The sequence below is a fragment of the Mytilus trossulus genome, chromosome 3 (assembly GCF_036588685.1).
Source record: "Mytilus trossulus isolate FHL-02 chromosome 3, PNRI_Mtr1.1.1.hap1, whole genome shotgun sequence".
NCBI lineage: Eukaryota > Metazoa > Mollusca > Bivalvia > Mytilida > Mytilidae > Mytilus > Mytilus trossulus.
In genome coordinates this window covers 49,453,768-49,477,524 of record NC_086375.1, presented here as the reverse complement: position 1 = coordinate 49,477,524, position 23,757 = coordinate 49,453,768, and the positions used below count along the sequence as shown (strand labels likewise).

The window sequence follows — 23,757 nt, the reverse complement described above, 5'->3', positions numbered from 1 at the left end:
TTGTGCAATAGCAAGTCTTTTCAATTGCACAGTATTGTGCAATGTCAAGAAAAATCTAATTGCACAATATTGTGAAATAGCAAATTTTTTAATAGCAAGAATTTTTTTTAATTGGAGTTATCTTTCTTTGTCCAGAATCAACTTAAATCTTTGTTCTATACAATATACAATGTATATTCACTTTTAACTACCAACTGATAAATTAAAATAATCTTTACCTTTCAGTGATAACAAGCAGTTTTTTTTACATCTTAATATTTTATGATGTATTTAAATGAGTAGTTATTGTTGCAAACTCCATTAGAAATTTTAATTGAGATTAGTTTTGGAATAAGGGAAAGGGGGATGTGATTAAAAAAAAAGATTCAATTTTTCTCATTTAAAATTTCATAAATAAAAAGAAAATTTCTTCAAACATTTTTTTGAGAGGATTAATATTCAACAGCATAGTGAATTGCTCTAAGAGAAAATAAAAATTTTAAGTTCATTAGAACACATTCATTCTGTGTCAGAAACCTATGCTGTGTCAACTATTTAATCACAATCCAAATTTAGAGCTGAATCCACCTTGAATGTTGTGTCCATTCTTGCCCCAACCGTTCAGGGTTCAACCTCTGTGGTCGTATAAAGCTACGCCCTGCAGAGCATCTGGTTAGAAAATGCAATTCTTTTATTTGAAAAATATGCTATTCCTTTGCTGCTTATGATTTTTGGATGAAAAAAAAAACTGAGATAGGGGATCATCAGGCAGGTTCTTTGAGTGATGAGTTGGAGGTAGGTGTGAGGAATGTGTTCCCCAAAGTACGGTAGGTTCTCTGGTGCAGTAAGTGTCAATTTTGATAATTTTTTGTCCTATTCCTTGACCTGGAAGACACAGGAATGCTGATAGATGCATCTCACTGCATCCCAGTGAACACCTAACCCTGAAAAATTCTTCAGAACTAGTTTTCATAGGTAAAGGAAGTCGTAGTCCTAAGAGAGAACCACCAACCTTTGGTAGGAAAACTGACAATCCTAGTCAATTAAGACATGTTTATGAGGGATTCAAACTCACATCTTCAGTTTAGACAAACTATTTCGACTACTTAGACCAGTCACCACCCTGCCATCAAGGCCCCTTATTTTGAGGGAAATTGCATAAATTTTGAGACACATATCATACTTGACTTCTTAAAAGTATGGAGAGCCATTGATACGACTTGCCCTGGTAAGTTTAAATAAATAACTAAACATTATTTGTAATTGATCTATTAAATGACAAGGAAGACTTTTTTTGTCTTTTCACATTTATTAAAACAATTATATATTTTTATAGAAGAACATGTCATAAAGTTTTTCACAATAAAGCTATTCAAATATAATTCTAAAATATCTAAATGACTTTTAGCAGCTAATCTATATGATAAATTATGATTTAATTCATTTAGGATTTACAAGTGATTAAAGTATATATGGTCTTATCACAACCTAGACCTGCAAAGTGTTAGAATTTAATCTATAAATCCTGGATGAGAATGTTTGAATACCTTGTAAATTACTCTTGTAACATTATGGTTATTAAATACATCAGAAATTTTATCAGATAGATGGAAGAGGGAGAAACATTTACAGATAGATAAAAGAAGGAAAAACATTTATGGATTAATGGCACAATCAACAGCAATATACAATATCCTTACTTCACAAAAGTCATAAACAATTACAATAGAAAACCTCACAGTCTATAATGAAAACAAAATATTATGTATAACAGTTTAAGTAAACATGAAAATATTTTGTACATCTCACTAAATAATTTTAATGATTTGTTCAATACATCTCATAGCATGATACAGTAGCATTCAATCTTGCAATAATCAAGTCATGCTGCCCAATCTTACAAAACAGCTCTTTTCCAACTAGTTGATAGTGATAACATCACTTCGGCACTATGATCTAGTTTGGCACAGACGATTTCTTTATTTCTCCCGTTTATATGCCCCTCAGTCTTTTGCATCTCCAACACCGTCAGGATTAATTGCAAACATTGCTTCCCCTTCAGGTAAGCAGGGTGAGTCATATATTTTACATATTCTGGTTTCTCCTCTACCTTTCCTCAAATATAATCTGAAAGTAACAAAACAAAAGCTTTTTAAAACATCTTTTCCTTTTTGGTACAATTTCAAAATCAGGCATAATATTCTTTAGCTACTTGGATATTCAAACATATAAATATCTATTTCTATAAACTAGTTGTACTAATGCATTCAGGTACATTATAACAGTATCTAGTTAAAATAAATATTTTGATGTTCTAATTTTTCAATACTTCTGTTTAACCATGTCTAAACAACCCTTGAATCATTAAGATGTACATTTATAACTAAATAACAACACATAATGATATCATAAGACTGATACTGTACATAACTTAATGATATAAGAAATATATAAATAAATGCAACATGGGTCTAAATATAAAACCATGCTGTAAATCCTACCTTGTTGTAGAAGCATGGGCAATGATGTTTCCTCCAATAGGCTTCTTTGGATCTGCAGCAAACATGGCTGCTGCTCCATCTACCTGTGCTACAACTTGATTGGTGATCACCACTGCTACTCCATACTGAAAGAAATATTGATAACAACATATGTATAATTAATGTCCTGCTAACTTTCAGGAATTTTATACTTATTGCACTATTATCATTTAGATTGCCATTAATATGAGAAGAGATAAAGGGTCATACTTTGAATACCTCAGTATGGTCAATATATTTTATTGCAACTGGTTAGTTCTAAATCTATGAGGATTTAAAAAATTTGATGAAATCAACATTGATCTGTGGAGACAGTTTGACTCATGTGACACAATAATTTTAATTTTGTCAAACAAGAAATGCACATCTCTGAAATCGTGCCAAAGCTGAGTACATTTTCATCATACCTCAGAAATCTAGACACGAAATATTATCAAAGAGCTGTGTACATTTTCATCACAATCTGAAGCAGTATGTAACAGAACTGGTATTGCAAAAGTTGTTAATGATCAATGTTAGATAACTCTAGACCTCATCAACATAAGCAGACTGAAGGTGAAACAGTGCTAGAAATGATTGTGAATGGACTGATTACTGAAGCATACATAAGGGTCTGGAATTTTTTTTTTCTAACAGAGTTCTAATCATCAGATTGAAACAAATAATTCATTACGTAATACATGTAATTCTTTATTTAAAAGAATATTGAATATTACATTCTTTTTTCTATCATGCAAAAAAATTGTATCAAACAAGGAATTCCAGACAGTTTGAGAGAATTTCAGACAAGTTATCTGGTTAAAATTTTCTCTACAGCAACGACACTTACCTCATCAGCTAATCTCAACAACATTCTCAGAAATCTGGCTAAATGCATTTGTCTAGCTGCTAATTCTCCTCGACCTGAATAATCTGTTCTGTAGAGAGAGGTAGCACTGTCTACTATCAACAAAGCATACCTGTAATTGTATATACATATTGTAAATTGATTGTTATTGTATACTAATAAATGTAAAGAAAGATCTTCCACAAAAATTAGAATTTTACTGAAAAAAGGTAAAATCATTCCATTCTTCTTACATCTTTTAACTGTTATTATCTGCAATTTGTTGATTAAATTTTCAAATATTTGAGAGTCATTTTTTTCTTCTTCACTGTATTCTATTGTCCATCCACAAGCATTTGCCTACATAGTATAGCTTATTATGTTGTTTTTCAAATGGTTCTAAACCTCTGGAGAAAAATTGCAACACAGCAGAACTACAATCCAACCACAAGAACAGCTGTAAGGTGATAGAATGGGGAGAAAACTAGACATTAAAATAACATATTACTTAAACAGACATTATTTGTATACTACACAAGAACATCTTTTTTACACCTGTAGTATGTACAGTAGTTGGCTCATCACATGGTATAAATGGATGAATGTTGTCAACCAATCATACGTAGCTTGTCGGAGCCAAGAGATAATTGTGTTAGTTTTTGCACTGTTTTAAATTAAGTGTAGTCATGTTTATTAACCTTACCTAGATTCTGACATCATTGCAGCAGCCTGTACCAACAGCTGGGTTTGGTGATCACTATTGTAGGCTCTAGCATAAGCTACATTGTCTAAAACATCACTTCCAGATAAACCATACCTAAAAGTACAATCATCAACCATTAAAATATCTATAAACTAAATATGTATATATGGTGATAGGGAATGGCAGGTACTCAAATTAATTGTGAGGTCACCCTTATTTGTTTTTGTTTGATGTTGCCTACCCATGCCTTGCAGGGTAGGTAGAGTGTTTTATTTTTGCCAACATCAAAAGTTACATGTTTTAGACAAGAAAAGGATGTTAGGGCAGAAAAAAATAAAATTGAACCAATTTGTCATATTTTTTTCTAGGTAGGCTGCTTTTTAGGTCGATAGGTAATGGAACATCAGTCAGATAATCTAAATTAAAAAAATAATTGCCCTTAGTGGTGTCAGACATTATCTTTACAATTTTGTATGAATGATAAATAAAACAAAAAAATATATTATAGGTGTTGGGGTCATAAAAAGTACCTCCAATGCTTCAAAAACATGTTAACCAAGCCACATTTTTGCGCCTGTCCCAAGTTAGGAGCCTCTGGCCTTTGTAAGTCTTGTATGATTTTTAATTGTAGTTTCTTGTGTATAATTTGATGTTTAGTATGACTTCCATTATCATTGAACTAGTATACATATTTGTTTAGGGGATGAAGGACGCCTCCGGGAGTGGGAGTTTCTCCCTGTATTGAAGACCCAATGGTGGCCTTCTGCAGTTGTCTGCTCTATGGACGGGTTGTTGTCTCTTTGACACATTCCCCATTTCCATTCTCAATTTTATTTAAATTCTGAAACAACCATGAACTGAGAATCTTGATGAAAACCCTTATAAGGCATTTTATCTGAAAAAGTTAACATTATAATGAACAAGAGTATTCAGTTTCAATTTGAGGAAAACACTAAGTACAAAACCACAACCTAATACTGAAACTTGAAAAGGAAAGGACAGATAGGAGGAACAGAAAACATAATACCTCATTCTATTGTTGGTGCATTATAAACTGAGACTTTTTACCACTAGGTCTACACCTTACCTTTCAGCAACAGCTAACAATCTTTCTGGTCTAAATGTTCCCTCAGAATCAATGTATAAAGCTTTTCCTTCACCTCCACCCATATCTATAGGAAGCTACAATGAAAATGAAATACTGTGGATTCATTTATTTTCGTGGGTATCAATTTTCGTGGATTGAGTAAAACTTACTTTTTCGTGGATATTTGATTTCGTGGTTTTGCAAATCTCTGTACACAAAGCCTACAGAAAATTTGGTTATTCTTTAAACATCTAAAGTCATGGTTAGCCTGTACCCACGAAACACACGAAAATTGTTATTCAACGAATTATAATGAAACAACAGTATAACAGTCCTGCCAAATTTGAAACTCCCATATCCCTACTGCTAGTTATTTGTTGATACAATAGTCTTACTCTAAAACTCACTTTAAATAATATTATTTATAATAAATATCATATATCAACGTCATAGAGAAATGATGTAAATTTGACTTAAACAGAATCAGTAGTTTTAGATTAAGAGTGGATCTTACACAGGAATTCTCAGCTCTTGATTCCTGCCAAGAACTTAACATCATCTGAGGAATATACAACTACTAGGTACAAATGTAGCAAGTAAATTATGAAATTGTAAGATTGACAGTACCAATATAACAATCATAGCTTTTAAAAAGCATGCCTTTTCTCAGCAACTACAAATATTTGTAATTGCCTAAATCTCAAGCATTTGATATAGCTATAGAGAATGATTCAAGAATTGGAATGATAGCAGAAAATTTCAAAATAAACTTCTCTAATTATCATCTTAACATAAAAACATCTCATATTTCAAAAATAGAAAATGACAAATATATACTAAACTCTTCAGTACTTTTAAAAATTCTGATGTTCAAAATCTTAAGCATAATAAAAACTCCAAAGATCACTAGAAAGAAAGGGAAAAACAGTTGTGAAATGACTCTCAACAAGACTGATTTCATACAGACATTTTTAGAAGAAAAAAAATAGACTTATACACAACATTTTTCTTAACATTTGACTTAAATATTCTCACCTGACAGGTGACTGCCAATGTGTGGGTCAGCTGTGTTTTACCTGTCCTAAACTCTCCAAATATTTCTGTAATTGACCCAGTCTCTATGCCACCTAGAAAAACAAGATAACTTTATTTTGTAACATTTGTAAATTATAATCACTTTATACATTGTATAATTAATCTATTCTTGATTTGGATTCAGCTACTTTGAAATTAGCATTATAATTTTATCATCATCTAGGATGAAAAAGGTACAATTCTCAACTTATTCACATATAAACAAGACTTGAAAAGCCCTATAAATTGACCTGTATTTCTCTACAGGCCAAATATAGCTGGCATAATCATTATAATAACTTTCTAATTTGACTAAAACTAATTTGATACTAATTGCAGACCCCAAGAAAAATAAAGACATACAACTGCTTTCATATGTACATGCAATACATACAACAAAGTTGATCCATTATTCATAATAACTGAGAAATTGATGTAAACACTGATAAATGAACCAAGAAAATGAGGTCCATGTTAGGCAAGTCTTAATATAGTATTCCTACTCAGGGCTCACCCTTGAAATTGAAGTAGTAGACTAATTTATAATTATAGGTGGCTGTAACATGCGTTAGGTTCGCCGAACGCCCACCAATGGTGCTTTACGGCAGGGGGTCTGGGGGCCGCTCAAAGCCCCCCAGAAGCTCTGGCATAAATAGAGCAAAATCCTGCATTCTCGCAATCTCCTGGCACCTCATTCATCTTTCAAATGACCATTTTTTAAGTTTGAAATTAAAGAAAGAAAAAAAACATCTCAAAGAAATTTCATCTTTTTTAAATTTCATTTGCTTTTAAAGGAGTTTTATTTATATAACCGATTTGTTAGAAATCTTGATAGATTTATTTTGCATAACTACGTGCATTTGTAAACAAATGACCCCCTTTTAAATTCTCCAAAGACTGTTACACGTATTTAAATCATACAACTATTTCTCAAGCATTGACAGAAAATTGATATATCCTCTGATTTTCCCTTTTTTGTAAACTGTTCAATAAGTCGGATACATAAATCATTTGGAAATGTTATTTATTTGTGGTCAGGTCGACAATATTCTACTTTCGTTTTTGATTCTCAGAACACCACGTGGGCTTTGAAAAATTAACTTCAAAAGATACTGTTTTCCAGATTCTGAACAACTTGATCTACTACACTTTCTTTTATTCGACTGATATTATTCCATAACATAAAATTGTCATCCTATCTGATTGTCTTCACTTTCTAAAAGCCAAAAACAACGAGTTAATGACCATCGGAACATCTCTATTGTTATCCTTCAATGACCACCGGAATGTATCTCGTGTTATCTTTGAAAAGAAATGATGCATTCTGACTTTAAATAGACAACCAATCAGTGACCTGAATTCATGTGAACTATATTTAGCCGAAGGTAAACACTGACTTTTTATCCTTGTTTATCGTGACCTCGACTTTGAAACAATACGTCTCTCGGCTGCCCGTTAACATTTGAAAAAGATATTTTTTTCTTTTCAAATTTATATTTTTGTCAGTGAAGTAGGCGGCACTTGAAGCCCCCGTAAACAGCGGAAATCCGCCGTCTACCGGCTACTTTGGAAAGCCCTGCCTACTAAACATAGTAATTGTCACAAAAACTGAGCCAAGGGGGAAAAAGTTGATCACTGGATCATAAAGAGGTTAAGCGACTCCTCTCATAAGCTGGAGTTATATCAATACAAAAACTTGTATGATATTGTTATTGTCAATTTACCTTGCAATAGTTTATCCAACTCTTTAGAACCAGTTGTGATTTGAATAATTTCTGATCTTTTCTGATGAAATTCTGTTGCTGTTGTGAAACCCATAGGTACCAGTTTAGCAGCTTCTGCCTTAAAAAATGTAATTAATACATGTATCAGTGTATTTTGTTATTTGTATCATAGCCAATAGCATATATTCATTTAACATTATTCAGAATAAAAAATATTGCATATTCAGAACAAATTTCAACTAAATTAAGGTTAATGCATTTAGTACTCATTTATTCATCTAGGAACCAATTATAATGATTATATGAATTTACTCGTCTTTCTATCTATCCTTTTGTCCAAGGAATTTGATTGTTAAAGTTTACCTCTTAGATACAAGAACTAATTCGTTTTAATCTAATTAAGAAACTCCAGAACTACGAGTATTACTGAATCATGAGTGACTTCAAATAAAGGAACAATAAAACATAAAATACTGAGAAGATGGTATTGGCACAAACATTTTGGAGCTGGGAACATAACTATTTTTTTGGCAATAACTTCTTTGAGGACATCACAGTTCTGTTTTGAACTGGCCACATTTTTATCTCAAATAACAAGACTATATAATGTTTACATTAACAAAATGTAAAAATAAAATTAACATAATTTGTAATGATTGAAGCATTTTACTAAACATCCATGAATTGTTGCAATTTCAGACACCTAATCTATTAAAACCCCACCAATATCTTATCAGCTTTGGCTTCACTGATTCCTTTGATTGCTAAGAGACTTTTCTTTGGTGCATATGCCACTGCCTCTACTGTGAAGTAACCAGCTTCTTCTAGTTTCTTTATATCTGATGCACCAATACCATTTGCCTGTTATTAAAATACATATATATTTGCACATATTGAATCAGAAGATTTGTAATCGGCCTAGCCAAGATCAGATGTGCATTTCATAGTGGGTCTATGTTATAGGCTTGTAAAGACAAGAAGATAATGTTTACATAAGTAATACATGTTTGAACTGAAGGAGACAATGTAGGGCTTCACAATGAATATCAAATATCATGTATAGGTGTTACCGTTTTTAAATAAAACACTAAAATACACGCTGAAAATGGGAAAAATTTCACGTTATGTTGTTTCATTTAAAATTTCGCTGTTTTCAACAATTGATAGTTAATAAGTGAAATTAATTTGAACTACATTATTGGTTCACTGTTATAGACAATTTATTCATCTTTCTTTTACTGGTTGTTGCAACAAAAAATCTCCAGTGGTTACAAAGTTATGATCAAAAGTTGAATACTATGCGTTCGTTATATAATTTTGTACTTTTGTTTTTAGCTTGCTCAGTGTAGTGATATAAGAGAAAAATGAATCAAATTTATGCTGTTATGTGTTTTGTTTTCTCTTTTAGTATATACTTTATCAAAAACTACCTCGTTTATCAAAATTGCAGTACCCTAGCTGCAGATATATGCCATCAAAGTTGGATATACAAATAAAGTGAAAAATTGTCTTGTCCGTAGACATGCATTCCCTAGTAAACTGGAAGTATAATAACATTAATGTTGCATTGCTAAGTTCCTGTTCTTTTGTAGATATGAAAACACTACTAACATTTTTTTCTATCATCTATTAATAGAGGAAAAATTTTAAAAATATGTCAGAATGTCTTGTCCGTAGACACATGTCTTGTCCGTAGACATGTCTTTTTATCAATATTGCTAGGCTGTATGGGTCTAAATTATACCTATGTGTTGTTTAAACTTAAACATATCTTACTTTTAATAAATAAATGGTAATTTAAGTGTTCTCAATTTTTGTAAAATTACTTTACAGGAGTGGCAGATCATCAGTCATAAAAAGCATACCTTATTTTACTTCAATATTGTTTATTCCAGTTGCTGCATACCTTAAAAGGTTAACTAAATCAAATTAAGGAAAAGTATTTCTCTCTCTCTTACTTTATCTTTTGTATTTCCGTATTAACAGCAGATGAGGAAGTGTCTACGGACAAGACACTTGTACATAACAAGTATTAAATTCAATTATTTGTCTGCTATGGAACTTAAATCTTATTTTTAGGTGAAGAAAGTTATCTATTCAAATTTTTAGGTGAAGAAAGTTATCTATTCAAATTTTTAGGTGAAGAAAGTTATCTATTCAACATTAATATAGTCACAATTCATTCCAACAGATTTTTTTTTTAACTGAAATTGTCTTGTCCGTAGACATTACCACAATATATTTTAGCCAATTTCCTCAAGTTCAGCCTAATTTGATAGGTAACATTTATGTTATTTTTTCAAGAGAACACATTCAACTATGTCAAAATTGAGTTATAATAAAAGTTTGATTGTTGTAAACAGTCAGATATATGGATTTCACTTAAAAAAATGTGTCTTCATTTTGGCTCAATCAATAAATTTTTGAGATGTGTAAAGAATTATGGGTACATTTTTATATTTTTCAAAATTTTAAAAACACAATTTAAAATTTAATTGGTAACTTTTAATCTTAACTTTAACAATCATCTTTGAAAGCATTAATTGAATATCAATAAAATGTCTTGTCCGTAGACATTATCAAAATGTATTTGTTTCCATTTTCCTCCCAGTCAAGCTAAGTTTGATAGATAAACCTGATAAAATGTATGTTTTTTTTTCAAGAGAACACTTTCAGCTATATCAGAATTAGGTTTTAATAATGCATTTAATTAAATATAAATACAATGTCTTGTCCGTAGACAAAATATATAAATTGTATTGCTATGTTTGATTGTTTATTGTAAGAATATGCATCAAGTTATTTTAAGGTTCAATACACCAAAAGAAAGGTTTTTTTTGGAAGTTTTGTTATTAATAGATAAGTTTAGATACAGTTTTATCAGATAAGATAAATAATCAAAGAAAGCTACTGTTGCTTGAAATATCTGTGAGTTAAACATGTTCTTGTCATTTTTTTTTCAATTCAAATGTTTGATATTCAATAATTCTAAACATATTTTGTTGTCTTTGTCATTGACCAAAAATCTGACACTGGTGACCATGTCTTGAAGGCAACCATTAAAGAGAATTATACAGTTTTTAAACACCATTTATTTCATAAAAATATAAAATATTTCTAACAAAAACTGCATGTATTATATAAATGCTTCCAGTGTTAGCCTAACGATGGCAATTTTTCATAATTTAAACCATTTTTGAACCAAAATACCAAAAGAGTTTTGTCCTGAGGTGATACTCATTTTTGACTTCATGTGAAACACAAAATGCTCATCTGATCTTGGCTAGGCCGATTATGTTTGTGAACTTTTTAACTTAATACCTGTTAATTGACATCCTGTATTAGTACTGTCATCTAAAACTTTGAATTAAAGCATTATTGGAAAAAGAATACCTTTAAAACATCTGTCAGATTTACATTTAGTCTTTACTGTCCAAACTACATTTTCTTAATTCAGTATGAACAAACTGTAATTAGGGTTCATTACAATGTTTACTGTGTATGTCAAAGTGTTTCCTTCAATACATGCCCACATATTTTTTATGAAAAAATTCATACCTCTAATTGCTTTAAGGGCAATGGTCCAAAGGTTTCTTCAGTTTCTTCTGCTTGTGCTGAGGCTTGTTGACGAGATTGTTGCATTGCCATGTTAAAGATGAAGAATGATAAAGATCCTGTTCAAAAAGACAAAGCTATTTTATGAAATTAATTAATTTAAAGTAAAACATTCATGAAGTTAATATAAGTTATAGTAATGGGAAATCAGACAAAAAACCATCGTTAATAATGGCAAAATCAAAAATAATACAAAATAGAACTTAAATTGATTTCTAACAAAGATTCATAATATAAATGTGGGCATTTCACTTCTATCAATACCATTCGCTAAAACAAATCTTTTTTTTTGTTTCCAATCGGCATATATCCATTCATTTTGCTGATTATGGACCTACAAAAACAACAATACTTTATTTTAAGACTTTATGGATTACACAGTTAGCTATAAAACTAATCTTTCCTGAGGCCCTCACGCTGCCGCCCTCACCATAGAAAGGCATATACAAAAATGCAAACATATAAATGGCATAAATTAGTATAAAAGTAAAGTACAATGTATAATGATAATATTCAATACAACTTGATAAAAAAAAATGATATGAAAAAGTAAATATGGTGAAGTTATCATAAAATTTCATATACGGTAAATCCTACAAAAAATGTGAGATTGCTTTCAATGCAATTTTTTGATATAAAATACTTTTAAAACAGACCTAATTAATATATTCCTGTAAAAAATGACTGGCACTGAAAATAAAGTATTTTGAGTTATTGAAAATTCAACACTTTAGGAAGACAGCTGATCCCAGGTTTGATGTTGTGCGGGTACCTCCTGTGAATGCCCTTGTTTCAATTGTTATTGTTCCTTCAAAGTGTTTTGTTGTAGGTGATGTTATTTGACGTCATTTGTGCATTTGCTGGGTATAAAATATACACATGTCATGATCAGTACATTGTACATATAGGCTGAGGTAAGGAATGAATATTAGAAATTTTATAGGTTGATAAATTTCATATGTCTTGGACTGCTTTGATAACTGTTTTTAAAGATAAAATTAATCTACTTCTTATGATAGGGTTGAATCTGTACATAAGAATAAAGACAGGTGTTTGAAAAATGTCAAGCAGTAACAAGTTCTTCTACTTCTTTATAATTCAGCACTCCATCAACATACTGATGATAACGTGCCAGGCACTGATTTTACTATGCCGCGCGTGCGTGGGATCTAATTCTTATTTACAGTGAATAATATACAAAAATAAAAATTTCAACATAATTTCTTTTTCTTCTGTTTTTGTACTATACTATTACATTTTGGTTAAAACTATATAAATTGTAGAATTTATTTAAATGTTTAGATGTTTATTGAGAACAGGTATTGGAACCTGTTCTCTGAAACTTTCTAGAGTAGTGCATTGGACTGCAGCTACTGGGAGAAGGTTCCATTGTAAGATTGATCTTGGGTAGAATGAGTACTTGTATGAGTCTTTAGTGGTTTGTATGGGTCTGAAAGAATGTATATATGTAAATGCTGTCGTGTTTTTGTATCTGATTATGTGAGGTATGTTGGGTAAATGGCTACAAGATGATAATTTTGTAGAAAATGGTGATGCTCAAGTGTTGCCAAATTTAGTGTTTGCAGCATTTCAGTGACTGACAGGCCTCTACAATAACTTTTTTTTCAACTTGTCCTGTAGGACAAGTACATACCAAAATTTACTTGTCCGAATGAAATTGTTACTTGTCCAAAAAATTTCTATTAAAACTATTCTTTGTACATTTTTAGTTGATTAAAGGAACAAAATGAATTTAAACTTTATAACAAAATTTGATGTACTTCTTTCGAAATACTTTTCAAAAATATGAGTCAAGTACAACTGCGAAACTAGTCATGTCACAGGAATTATGTTCTAGTTTTCATTAATGCCAGTCTCATCAGACTCTAAAACATGAGACACCATCTGATAGGCCTGTACACTCATTAGATTTGTATTCTGTTTGGGTTTTTTTAAGTTGAAAAAAGTTTATTCAAATGCAATCAATAAAAAGAAGAAGATAAGCCATGATAAGGTCTGATTGCCAATGAGACAACTCTCTGCAAGAGACCAAATGACACACAAATTAACAACTATATATGGGTCACCATATTGCAAGTATTGTTTTTTTTTCTACTTATGATCAAATATGATTTTGTGAATTTTTATGGTAAATGAAAAAAATATGTTTGTGAAAAAATTAAGGGTATGTATTTATTATAAGGAACATAATAAGGTAGCAAAATGAGGTACTGATTTGTCTTGGTCCTGAAATGTCTCATGCCTTGTCAAACTGTCTATCAATCATGTCTACTACAATGTCTCCTACAGTGCAAAACTGTCTATTAAACTTGGAGCTGAATCTTTGGAGGTGACAAACTGTTCTGTAAAGTTACCTTATCTACAAAGCGCATGATGGATTCGGATCAGTAAGACTGGTTTCCCAGAATAGTATACCTTTTAATTACCTGTTAAAAAGTACCTGACAAAGAACCAGTTAAAAATTATCGATTGCAAGTAAACATGTTGAAGAAAAAGGTTTTGCATTTGAATAAACAGAATACAGAAACATGTCAAATTAATATTTACTTTCTTGTTACTTTGTTTATAATTACTTTGTTCATTAAAGTTGGGTTAGATTTATTTCCTGCAGAATAATTGTACTTGTCCAGACGGACAATCTTGATACAGCTTTTACTTGTCCGACCTTTTTCCCTCTGGTACCTGACAATCGGACAAGCGTTATTGTCGAGGCCTGGACTGAGCTAGTGTTAGGCCAAAAAAAAAATATATGTCTGTTTCCTGCTTTCAAGGCAAATAAATCAGGGTTGGTAGGTTGGTATTTTTTTTTTTTTTTTATTATTTTTGCACTTTGTCAGATTTGCAGTCGGTTAAATGTCATGTTTGGTGAGGGTTCTATACCCCAAAATGATTTAATCTTTTTAAAGAAGCTTTAATTGAATAATCCTTGCAGTGCTGAAATTTTTTAAACCTTAGTTGTAGCACATTTGTGCTGGGAGCAGCCATTTTGTTTGTTTAGGCATAATAAAATACGAACCTTTTCTGGACCTGAAACTATTTTTTTCCGGAATTGAATAAAAAGATCTAGGGTCAGGGGGTTTGAGTCAGGGTCGGTCGGGAAATTAAACAGGAAACAGACCTATATTTTTTTTGGCCTTATGGTATCTGTTACATGTGTACCTTGCGCTGGACCATCTCAAGTTGGTGTGTTTGTGATTTAGTATGTGGGTCCCAGATGCAGCTGCTGTATTCTAGCTTTGGTCTTACTAGTGCAATGTATGCTTTTTCTTTAACTGTTTTTGAATTACATGTAACCTTTAAATTTCTTTTAATGAAGTTCAGCATTTGTGTGGCTGCAGCTGTGATATTGTTTACATGTTTGTTCCATTTTAGATCAGTTTGTATAGTTATTCCCAGATACATGTATTGTGGATGTTTCATTTTGCAGTACATGTGTACATGTTGGTGGAGAGTATAGTCAAATTTTAATTGTTTTTTTTTTGTTGTTATCTGAAGGACTGAACACTTGTCTAGATGGAATGACACGAGCCAGTCATTCTCCCATTTTGCTGCTGATATGAGGTCTTCTTGCAGTTTTTAAGTGTCTTCCTTGTTTCGCATTGTTTAATAAATTTGCAAATAATCTGAGAGTACTGTGTTTGATGTATTCATTTAATAATCAGTTATATATAAAAAGAACAGGATCAGACCCAAAACTGTACCTCGGGGCTCTGACCAATAACAAAGTAGTTGTTTTTCAAAATGTGTTTTAAACAAGAGAAGAAATAATCCATCACAAATTCACCCGGTTACATTTTTTGATAAATAGTGTGACAAGGGAGATAAATCTATCAGTTGTTTTGATCTTAACTTTTTTTTTAACAGTTTTTAAATAGTGCAGACCAATATTTTTGGTAATTCTTGCAATTCTTTCTTTTCCCTTTTAACTAAGAGAATGTTACTAATTTCGAAAAATTATATATTCAACATATCATGCGTATGTTTGTGTGATACCCAAATCTGAAAATAAAGTGCCACTCACTGAAAATTTACTGGCTGTACACTTAATGCAACACGCTTCTTCTTGTCTAGTTAATCTTTAAATTCAAACGTGATATCTTAAAAACGGTCGAAGTTAAATTCTCTGTGTTTTAGTTAAACTATTAAGTCATTTGTAAAAGTTCTCCACCAATGTTTACAAATCCAAATCAGACGTCCCGCCACAATAGTACGTCATTTCCTCTTTCTTTATAACTAACTACCAAAAATACAGTATAGACCAAAACGGCTGGTAGATTTGTCTCCCTTGTCACAATATTTATTTTAAAAAACTAAGTCACCACAATGAGAAAAAACGAGTTTTTGACTTGCACACGAACTTGTTGGTTCAAAAGGCAACATCGATCATGAAACGCAAGTGACCGCAAATGATACTTCTATATTCACAGTAAAAGAGGGACGAAAGATACCAAAGGGACAGTCAAACTCATAAATCGAAAATAAACTAACAACGCCATGGCTAAAAACGAAAAAGACAAACAGACAAACAATAGTACACATGACACAACATAGAAAACTAAAGAATAAGCAACACGAACCCAACCAAAAACAAAAGGTGTTGTAAGAGAACGTTAAGGTTGTATCGCCGGGGAGTATAAATTAAAATGATAGAATCAATTTGTTCATATTATATACTTGTGTTTTCTCTATGGTCGGGTTGTTGTCTCTTTGACACATTCCCCATTTCCATTCTCAATTTTATTTGTCAAAACGGAGTATATATTGACATATATTCAAAAATATCATGAAAATGAGATTTTATCACGATTTTTTTCAGGCTACAGGTTGTGACAAAATGACCCATTTTTTATCACAGGATTAAACAGGAAAAAAATCTCTCTATATATGTGATAAGAAGCTTAACTGAGTTATAGCTAGAATTGTGAAATAAGATACGAGAAGATAGTTTTAAGGAAATGCTTTGGTGATATTAAAAGAAAAGATTGGGTCACCGTGCGGTTTCCCCCACAGTTAAAATACAAAATAGCACATTCTATGTAGATTCCTTCAGAGGATGAACTATTTCAGCGTTATCTCCCCTTAAAATGCTAATTTAAAAACATAAAAAAATCAAGCAAACTGAAATAATCTGCACTTGTAAAAGTATTAATAAGTATAAGTTTTAAGCTTACAAATTTGTTCTTTTGAATGGAAATTAAAAGTATTTTTCTGCATTCCTGCATCAAATTTTGCTAGCTTGATTGGAAATCTACTCCTTAGATTCTCTGTTTTTTACAATCCAGAATTTCCTTAATAATATTATGAAAGAAATCACTACTAGCTACTTGGGGACAGAATCCTGGCCATAAATGGTTGATTTATCAATATACATTATATTTTTACATATGCATGTTTACTGCCGACGTGCCACTTGACTATATAACGCTTTATAGTCGAGTGGCACGTGAATACTGACGGTAAACCTGCATATTTAGAGGGGGGAAAAATGGTATATTGGTATTGTGTATATATGTCTCTGATTATGTCTCTGATTATATACATAAGGTGATATATATTGAAAATCGAGGATTTATGATAATAAGGGGATAGAATATGCGGAAGGGGACAGACCAGTTCCACAATTTCGTTATCACGAATATACGTACCATATAACCAATTATACAATTCGTTATAATCGGATTTTAATTCGTTATCACAGATTATAAAAAATTGTGATGACAATCTTGTATAGCGATTTCCACCAATTCGTTATCACAGATTATAAAAAATTGTGATGACAATCTTGTATAGCGATTTCCACCAATTCGTTATCACAAATTTAATCTGTTATAACGAATTTATACAATTCGTGATTTCGAATTCAAATTATATTTACTGGTATGTCCTTAATGGGTTTCCGTAGCAGAGGGCTTATTTGATTGTGAAAAAAAATACTTTGTTACATAGGAAGAAAAAAGCAGATGTTGTATGCTTGCCAATAAGATAACTATCAAGTACAGTCCAAATAACATGGATTTGCACAATTACAGGTCAACATATCGGAGCGTAACCTATACCGTTATAGTGGTCTTAACGGGAGATAAATATAATAACACGAATCTAAAGTATCGTATTCTGTGTTGTATCTTCCAGCTAATAAACCAATCGAATGCCGCCTTTTATAAATTGCAATGGTTTTTAAACACTCGATACTCATAAAGCACATTTATTCTCCTAGTGTCTGCACTTGCTAAGCAACCTATCTAGCCAAACGTTTGCTTCCCGGCTGTGGTCATGTTGCAACACGTAACTCACGTATGGAGAACTTAAAATTCAAAGCCGTTTTATATCTTAGCATTATTATGCCGGTTATAATGGTGAATATTACTCTACATTATTGATATATGTTGATAAAACTGTATTGTATTGCAATATATATTCAGAGAATACTCGTAATTGCCGTAAAGAAAGTGGGAACACATCGAATATAGAACAAGTAAATATGATTTTTTTTTTCTTTTGAATTGTGTTCCAGTTAGTCCTGTCTGAGCTTTTTTATAGCTTAGTTTCTATTTGGAGTATGTTTTGCATGTTGTTGAAGGCTATATATATAGCGTGATCTGTAGTTATTTACATGTCCTCATATATCCTTGCCCCTTGGTCTATATTGGATTTTTGTCTCATTTAATATTGAAAATCACAATAAACATCCTTATTTCAATAATACTCATAAACAAATATAGATTTATCTACAACGCTTATATATTTAAAAAAAAAAAAAAGAACAGCTGATTGTTGAGATAGAGTTGATTTCCAGTACATTAAAGGTTCAACTTCACCAGACGGCTCATAATTTGATCTATTGTATAGTTTTTATTATTTCCGTGACTTCCGGATATTGTTATAACATAAAGTTCCAAGGATTGTGGACGGTATAGATAACACTACACGAGTACGAGGAAGGATATGAGATGATCAAATGAGCCTAAATCGACCAACTATATTTCACATTTAAACCACAAAAACTTACATCCACGATGTCAAGCAAGATATAAACTGAAAAGAACCGGATTTCAAGAATTGTTTTGAGTGTTTACCCTTAAGTATGTTCTCCGTTTACCCAACGCCTTTGTGCCGAAACCAATGTAACATAACTTTATATTTAAATTGCCCCAAATATGGTAAAATCAGCTTGACCAATATGAAATTCAACTTGAAGATCAACTCATATTAACCATACGTTTACAGCCGATTGCATGCATTGAGTGTCTAGGTAACGGAAATATATTCGCTTAGCTTGCTTGATAACCGAATCGTGAGGTCAAGCAATCTAATTAAAAACCGATCTCTCATGCTCCCGTTTTCTGATATGTCGCGTGGGACATATCAGAAAACGGGAGCATGAGAGATCGGTTTTTAATTAGATTGGAGGTCAAGCTAACTGAATAAATTACCTTTAGCTACACACTCAATGCAATCGGCTGTAGTAAGGCTGTTTGGCCTGCATAATATGTTTTTCCATTTGGACCGCAGTGTTTCTAACTCCTGTTATACGAACTGGCCATATATATACAGGACAGCCATATTGATTGTTTGATTATTTGGTAAAAGTGTTACAAACTTTCTGATTCTAAATTGGCTCTATATTGATTCTTGGTCAGCCCTATTGAGACCCGATCCTGCAGCCCTAGGGACCAATACAGTTAGTAACACTATAGAATTACACTCTTGCCCTGAAACCGAAATTTTTCAAATGTGACCTCATTGAGGTACCGTGTTCATTTAATCAACATTATTCGACTGGATGGTGGAAAGAACTAATGTTCAATGTCCAGTGATCATATTTTAGGTCAAATAATATGAAGCCAACATCTAATTTGTAAAAAGCCTGCGTATCTATATTCCAAATTCCAATTTAAATAAGGCAAAAAGGTCTCAAACAAAATGAACCCCATTTGTTCGATGTCTGCTAAGAAAAGGCAACGGTTAGGAACATGGGTAATTTTCATAAAGTTTCAAATTAGCTTGAGGATGAAATCAACGATACAGAACCTCACTAAAGTATTATTCACAAAACCAATAAAGTCATTTATTACAGATTAATGTTTTGAGAACACTTTGGTGCAAATTGTAAGAAATAAGTTGACGTGTTTCACTTAAAGATATAAGTTTCTCGTGTTATACTGTTGAAACAGTGCAGTTTGATTATTTTAAAATAATCGATCCTCAATATACCTTATCAGTTTCAACTGTAGATAACAAACTAATATCTTCATAAGGCTTCACTGGATCTAGATTTCTGCCAAGTCAAGATAAGAACAATAGAAGTTAGACATGAAGTTCACACTTCTCATTTTAATAATTGCACTTTTATGTGGTAAGTTTTTAATCAAGTATTAACTAGCTTTCAGTAACTACAAGTATACTTTTTGTTTTATTTGTATTGTCTTTAGTACTTGGTACCAACCATAAAAATAATTTCATTTTTTTTTAGTTTGTTCTTATTCTACGCCGTTACACCATTGTCCCAGGTATTGGGTTGTTTTAGCCAGAGCGCATACAATAATGTTGAAGTCAACCACGTTCTTTATGAACAGTACATGTGTATGTCCCCAGCCAACAACCGGTTATCCAGTGGTTATCTTTTGTGATCTTTTGTTGCTGTCAGACACGTTGGTTTTAAGTTTATTGTATTATACACCAGTTCGTTTGTTGTCATTTTTCATTGTTCATCCCTGTACCTCTTTGTAGCTCACTATACGCTTAATGCGTTTTGCCCGTTGTGGAAGGAAATGCCGTGGCCAGATTTTTCATCGATGGTTATTTATATTTTTTCTCATTCCTCATGCCATGCACATTTTGTTATCACCGTAAAGGTAACCATTCGGCTTTCGTGATAGTTTTTTTTTTCTTTTATCGGAACTTATTAAATAAATATAAAAGCAGTTTTGTGGAAATTTGATATTTAGTTCTACTTTGTGCAGAAAAATGTACTGCATGAAACACGCCGACCATACAAGAAGGCAGGCAGATTTGTTAGCATCTGATCAAACTTTAATCTTGTTATTTGTTCCAGGTATAGGACATGCTTATCCCGATAGAAGGGGTATATGTTTAACATTTTGTGGTACATTCAGTAAACATACATGTCCTCAGGGGTACGAGTGTCGGAGTAATGGATGTGGACACGAATGCTACAGACCAATGAATTTTCAAGCTCCAGCAAGTAAGTATATAGTATTCTGTATCTATCGAAACATTAAAGCAAACATAACATATATACATACATTGTAATATGAACAACTCGTCTAAACATTGTATTATGTATATATTTCAGATTAAAGACACCCCTGCTTTATTCGTTTAATGTGTTTGAGACTTTGATTTTGGCATTTGTTTAAGGACTTTCCGTTTTGACTTTTCCTCGGAGTTCAGTACTTTTGTATTTTTGTATTTTTTTTTACACCATTTGCGAGTATGATCTTGAGAAACGATGATAGTCCATCGGAAGGGGACGATAAATGGCTGACCCGTGTTAAGAGAGAGCCACATCTCTTGCAAGTAAAATACACCTTTGTAGATTTAAAAAAAAAAAAAAAGAAGGCTGATGCCGCTACAAGGCAGCATTCGCATCTGCAAAGTGCAAGGGGATTTAAATACGTCGCAATAACTTGCTTTCCAAATCCATTATTAATAAATATGTTTAAACTAAGGACACCTAAAACAAAGACATAAAATCTTCGATCTTAAATAAACACATCTTAAGTGCGTACATCGACAAACTATTTATCATGTACTTGAATCCGGAAGGTGTTTTCTTCCGATCTGCATTATCTCGAATCCCCTTTGTAACAAGTAAACAAGGGTTTTTCTTACAACACATAAGGATGTACGACAGAAATATGTCAATTGGCGTTTGACATCAGGTCAGACGTCAAATAGTACCACAGCATGCGAATTCCTTGTGTGCGGTTAGAGCAAGTGAACCTACAAATATAACATAGAAATAAAAAGATATGATAGGATTGCCAACAAGACAGTAGATAGATATAGGAAGATGTGGTGTGAGTGCCAATGAGACAACTCTCCATCCAAATAACAATTTAAAAATTAAACCATTATAGGTTAAAGTACGGCCTTCAACACGGAGCCTTGGCTCACACCGAACAACAAGCTATAAAGGGCCCCAAAATTACTAGTGTAAAACCATTCAAACGGGAAAAGCTCTAGTTTCTAGAGAGCACAGACAGGACTACCTACTGGTTGATAAATCACTTTTTTTAAGATATCATCGTTTTACTAAATTCATTTGTAAAATAAAAAAAAAATTCTTTCATCTTATCAAAACAATAAGCCTGTAAACTAGATGTGGTGGCCGATTAATTGGCTCATCCAAAAAATATATGAAAACCCTTAATCAAAGAAGAATGTGATCAGAAAAAGAGTTCATCAGCACTTAAATTAATGCCGATTCCATCGAGTGTGTAGGCAAAGGTATATCTTTAGTTAGCTTGCTTGTTAGATGAATCGTGAAGTCATTATAAGGTCAGGTAAACTACCCGCCTTTAAAACTAAATTAGGCCGGCAGATAACCAATCTATATATATGTCTGTAAAACTGAGCTACTTCTAAAGGAGCGTAACGGTATGTTACCTTATAATGACTTCACGGATCAGCTAGCAAGCAAGCTATCCAATGATATTACATTTGCCTACATACTCAATTGAATCGGCTGTAAAACCTTTCTAAATATAGCGACTACTCTGAAATATGCAAGGTCATCAATGTTCATTGCGAGAGAAATCAAATATAATCTGATTAAAAGACAGATCCTATACAGATTTACAAACTTGGATACAGGATATTTATTTTAATCCGATTGAGTCAAATATACTATGGGCGTTCTTCTTCAATGATTATTCTTCGAATTTGAAACAGTTGGGTCATTGACCTAATAACCAACTTAATGTATTGCCCATTAGTACAAAGCTTAATATATTACCTTAATGCAAAGCTTTATGTATTACCTTAATACAAAGCTAATGGATTTCCTAAATACAAAGCTTAATGTATAGCCTGAATATCAAGCTTACTGTATTGCCTGAATATCAAGCTAAACTGTATTGCCTTAATATCAAGCTTACTGTATTGCCTGAATATCAAGCTTACTGTATTGCCTTAATATCAAGCTAAAACATTGAATTCGGGTTAAGAATAAGAATAAGAATATTTAAAATTCCAATCAAGGGCCCTTGATGGGTAGATGATATCATGACATGTATACACACAAAACAACAAATTATGTTGCCTTAATATCATGCTGCCTAGCTAATCATGTCTTACTTAAGTTATTTTTATAAACTTTTATATCCTCAAAATAGAACTATTAGCGAGTTTGTTATGTAATATTTTAAATGAATCTCTTCACAGATTGTATTGCACCATCATGTGAAGGTCAAAGTCACTGTCCTGTAGGATATAAAGTGGATAGTAATGGTTGTGATACTTGTGACTGTGATTGGTCTGCTATGAAGGATTACTCTCAACTTGGATAGTAAAATAAAAGAATCTTCAATATTCAAATGAATTGTTCTTCTTAAAATAACATGTTTTCCTTAGCAGTTTTTGATGAGAGTTCATTTATATATACACGTATGTGTAAAGCATAGACTTTATATTCTTGTATTTCATCATGCTCGCAGTACTGATGTGATGTGACATTTGAAAACCATCCTACTGTTGTAGAATAGAGTTGGGAAAACACGTGTCACTGTGACCACAGACAGTTCAGAAATATTAATGTATATAAATCCCAAAACTAGAGCGTATGTGGAAGATGTTTACAAGACGCACAAAACATAAGTTTTGGAACCAGAAAGTAAAATAAAGTAGAACCAATTTCTTTTGGATAATACCTATAGAAATTTGAATAAACAAATTAAATTATACAACATATCCTGAACATTGAATCGTTTTATAGCCACTTATGCATTGGCGGATATTGCAGGCATTCTTGATATTAAATACAGAGGGACGAAAATTGATATATGATGGGTTTTTTTTCTTTGATTCGTTTCACCTGTATACACAACTGTTTTTCCTGCATATGGTGTTGCAAAATAAATCTATTCATTCTCGTTCTACTTTATGTCAGGTTATATATTTGTTTAGCTATGATATTTATTATCACAGCCCCCCCCCCCCCCCTC

General features: G+C 32.1%; 2 protein-coding genes across 4 annotated transcripts in view; one reads left to right on the top strand and one right to left on the bottom strand.

Moving 5' to 3' along the window:
* Positions 1–23,131, top strand: part of LOC134711744 (uncharacterized) — a 405,579-nt gene extending 382,448 nt beyond the window's left edge. Inside the window, exons 1-3 of one of the 3 annotated variants that reach the window (XR_010106228.1) lie at positions 17,884–18,044; positions 20,625–20,774; positions 22,979–23,131. Coding sequence is in view for 2 of the 3 variants with exons in the window: in XM_063572581.1 (XP_063428651.1) it covers positions 19,883–19,925; positions 20,625–20,774; positions 22,979–23,103 (318 nt within the window). In the remaining variant the exon portion in view is untranslated. Of the gene's footprint in view, positions 1–17,883; positions 18,045–19,768; positions 19,926–20,624; positions 20,775–22,978 lie in introns of those variants that run through there. The other 2 variants (XM_063572581.1, XM_063572582.1) reach the window with 2 other exon arrangements.
* Positions 1,313–15,806, bottom strand: LOC134711735 (DNA repair protein RAD51 homolog 1). The gene is made up of 10 exons (XM_063572572.1): positions 15,591–15,806; positions 11,492–11,607; positions 8,657–8,794; positions 7,934–8,051; positions 6,171–6,262; positions 5,136–5,230; positions 4,049–4,162; positions 3,349–3,478; positions 2,481–2,605; positions 1,313–2,106 (listed from the first exon to the last, which is right to left on the bottom strand). Exons 2-10 carry the CDS (start codon positions 11,579–11,581, stop codon positions 1,983–1,985), a joined length of 1,026 nt encoding a protein of 341 aa, XP_063428642.1. The 5' UTR covers positions 11,582–11,607; positions 15,591–15,806; the 3' UTR covers positions 1,313–1,982.
* Positions 23,132–23,757: the final 626 nt, after the last annotated feature.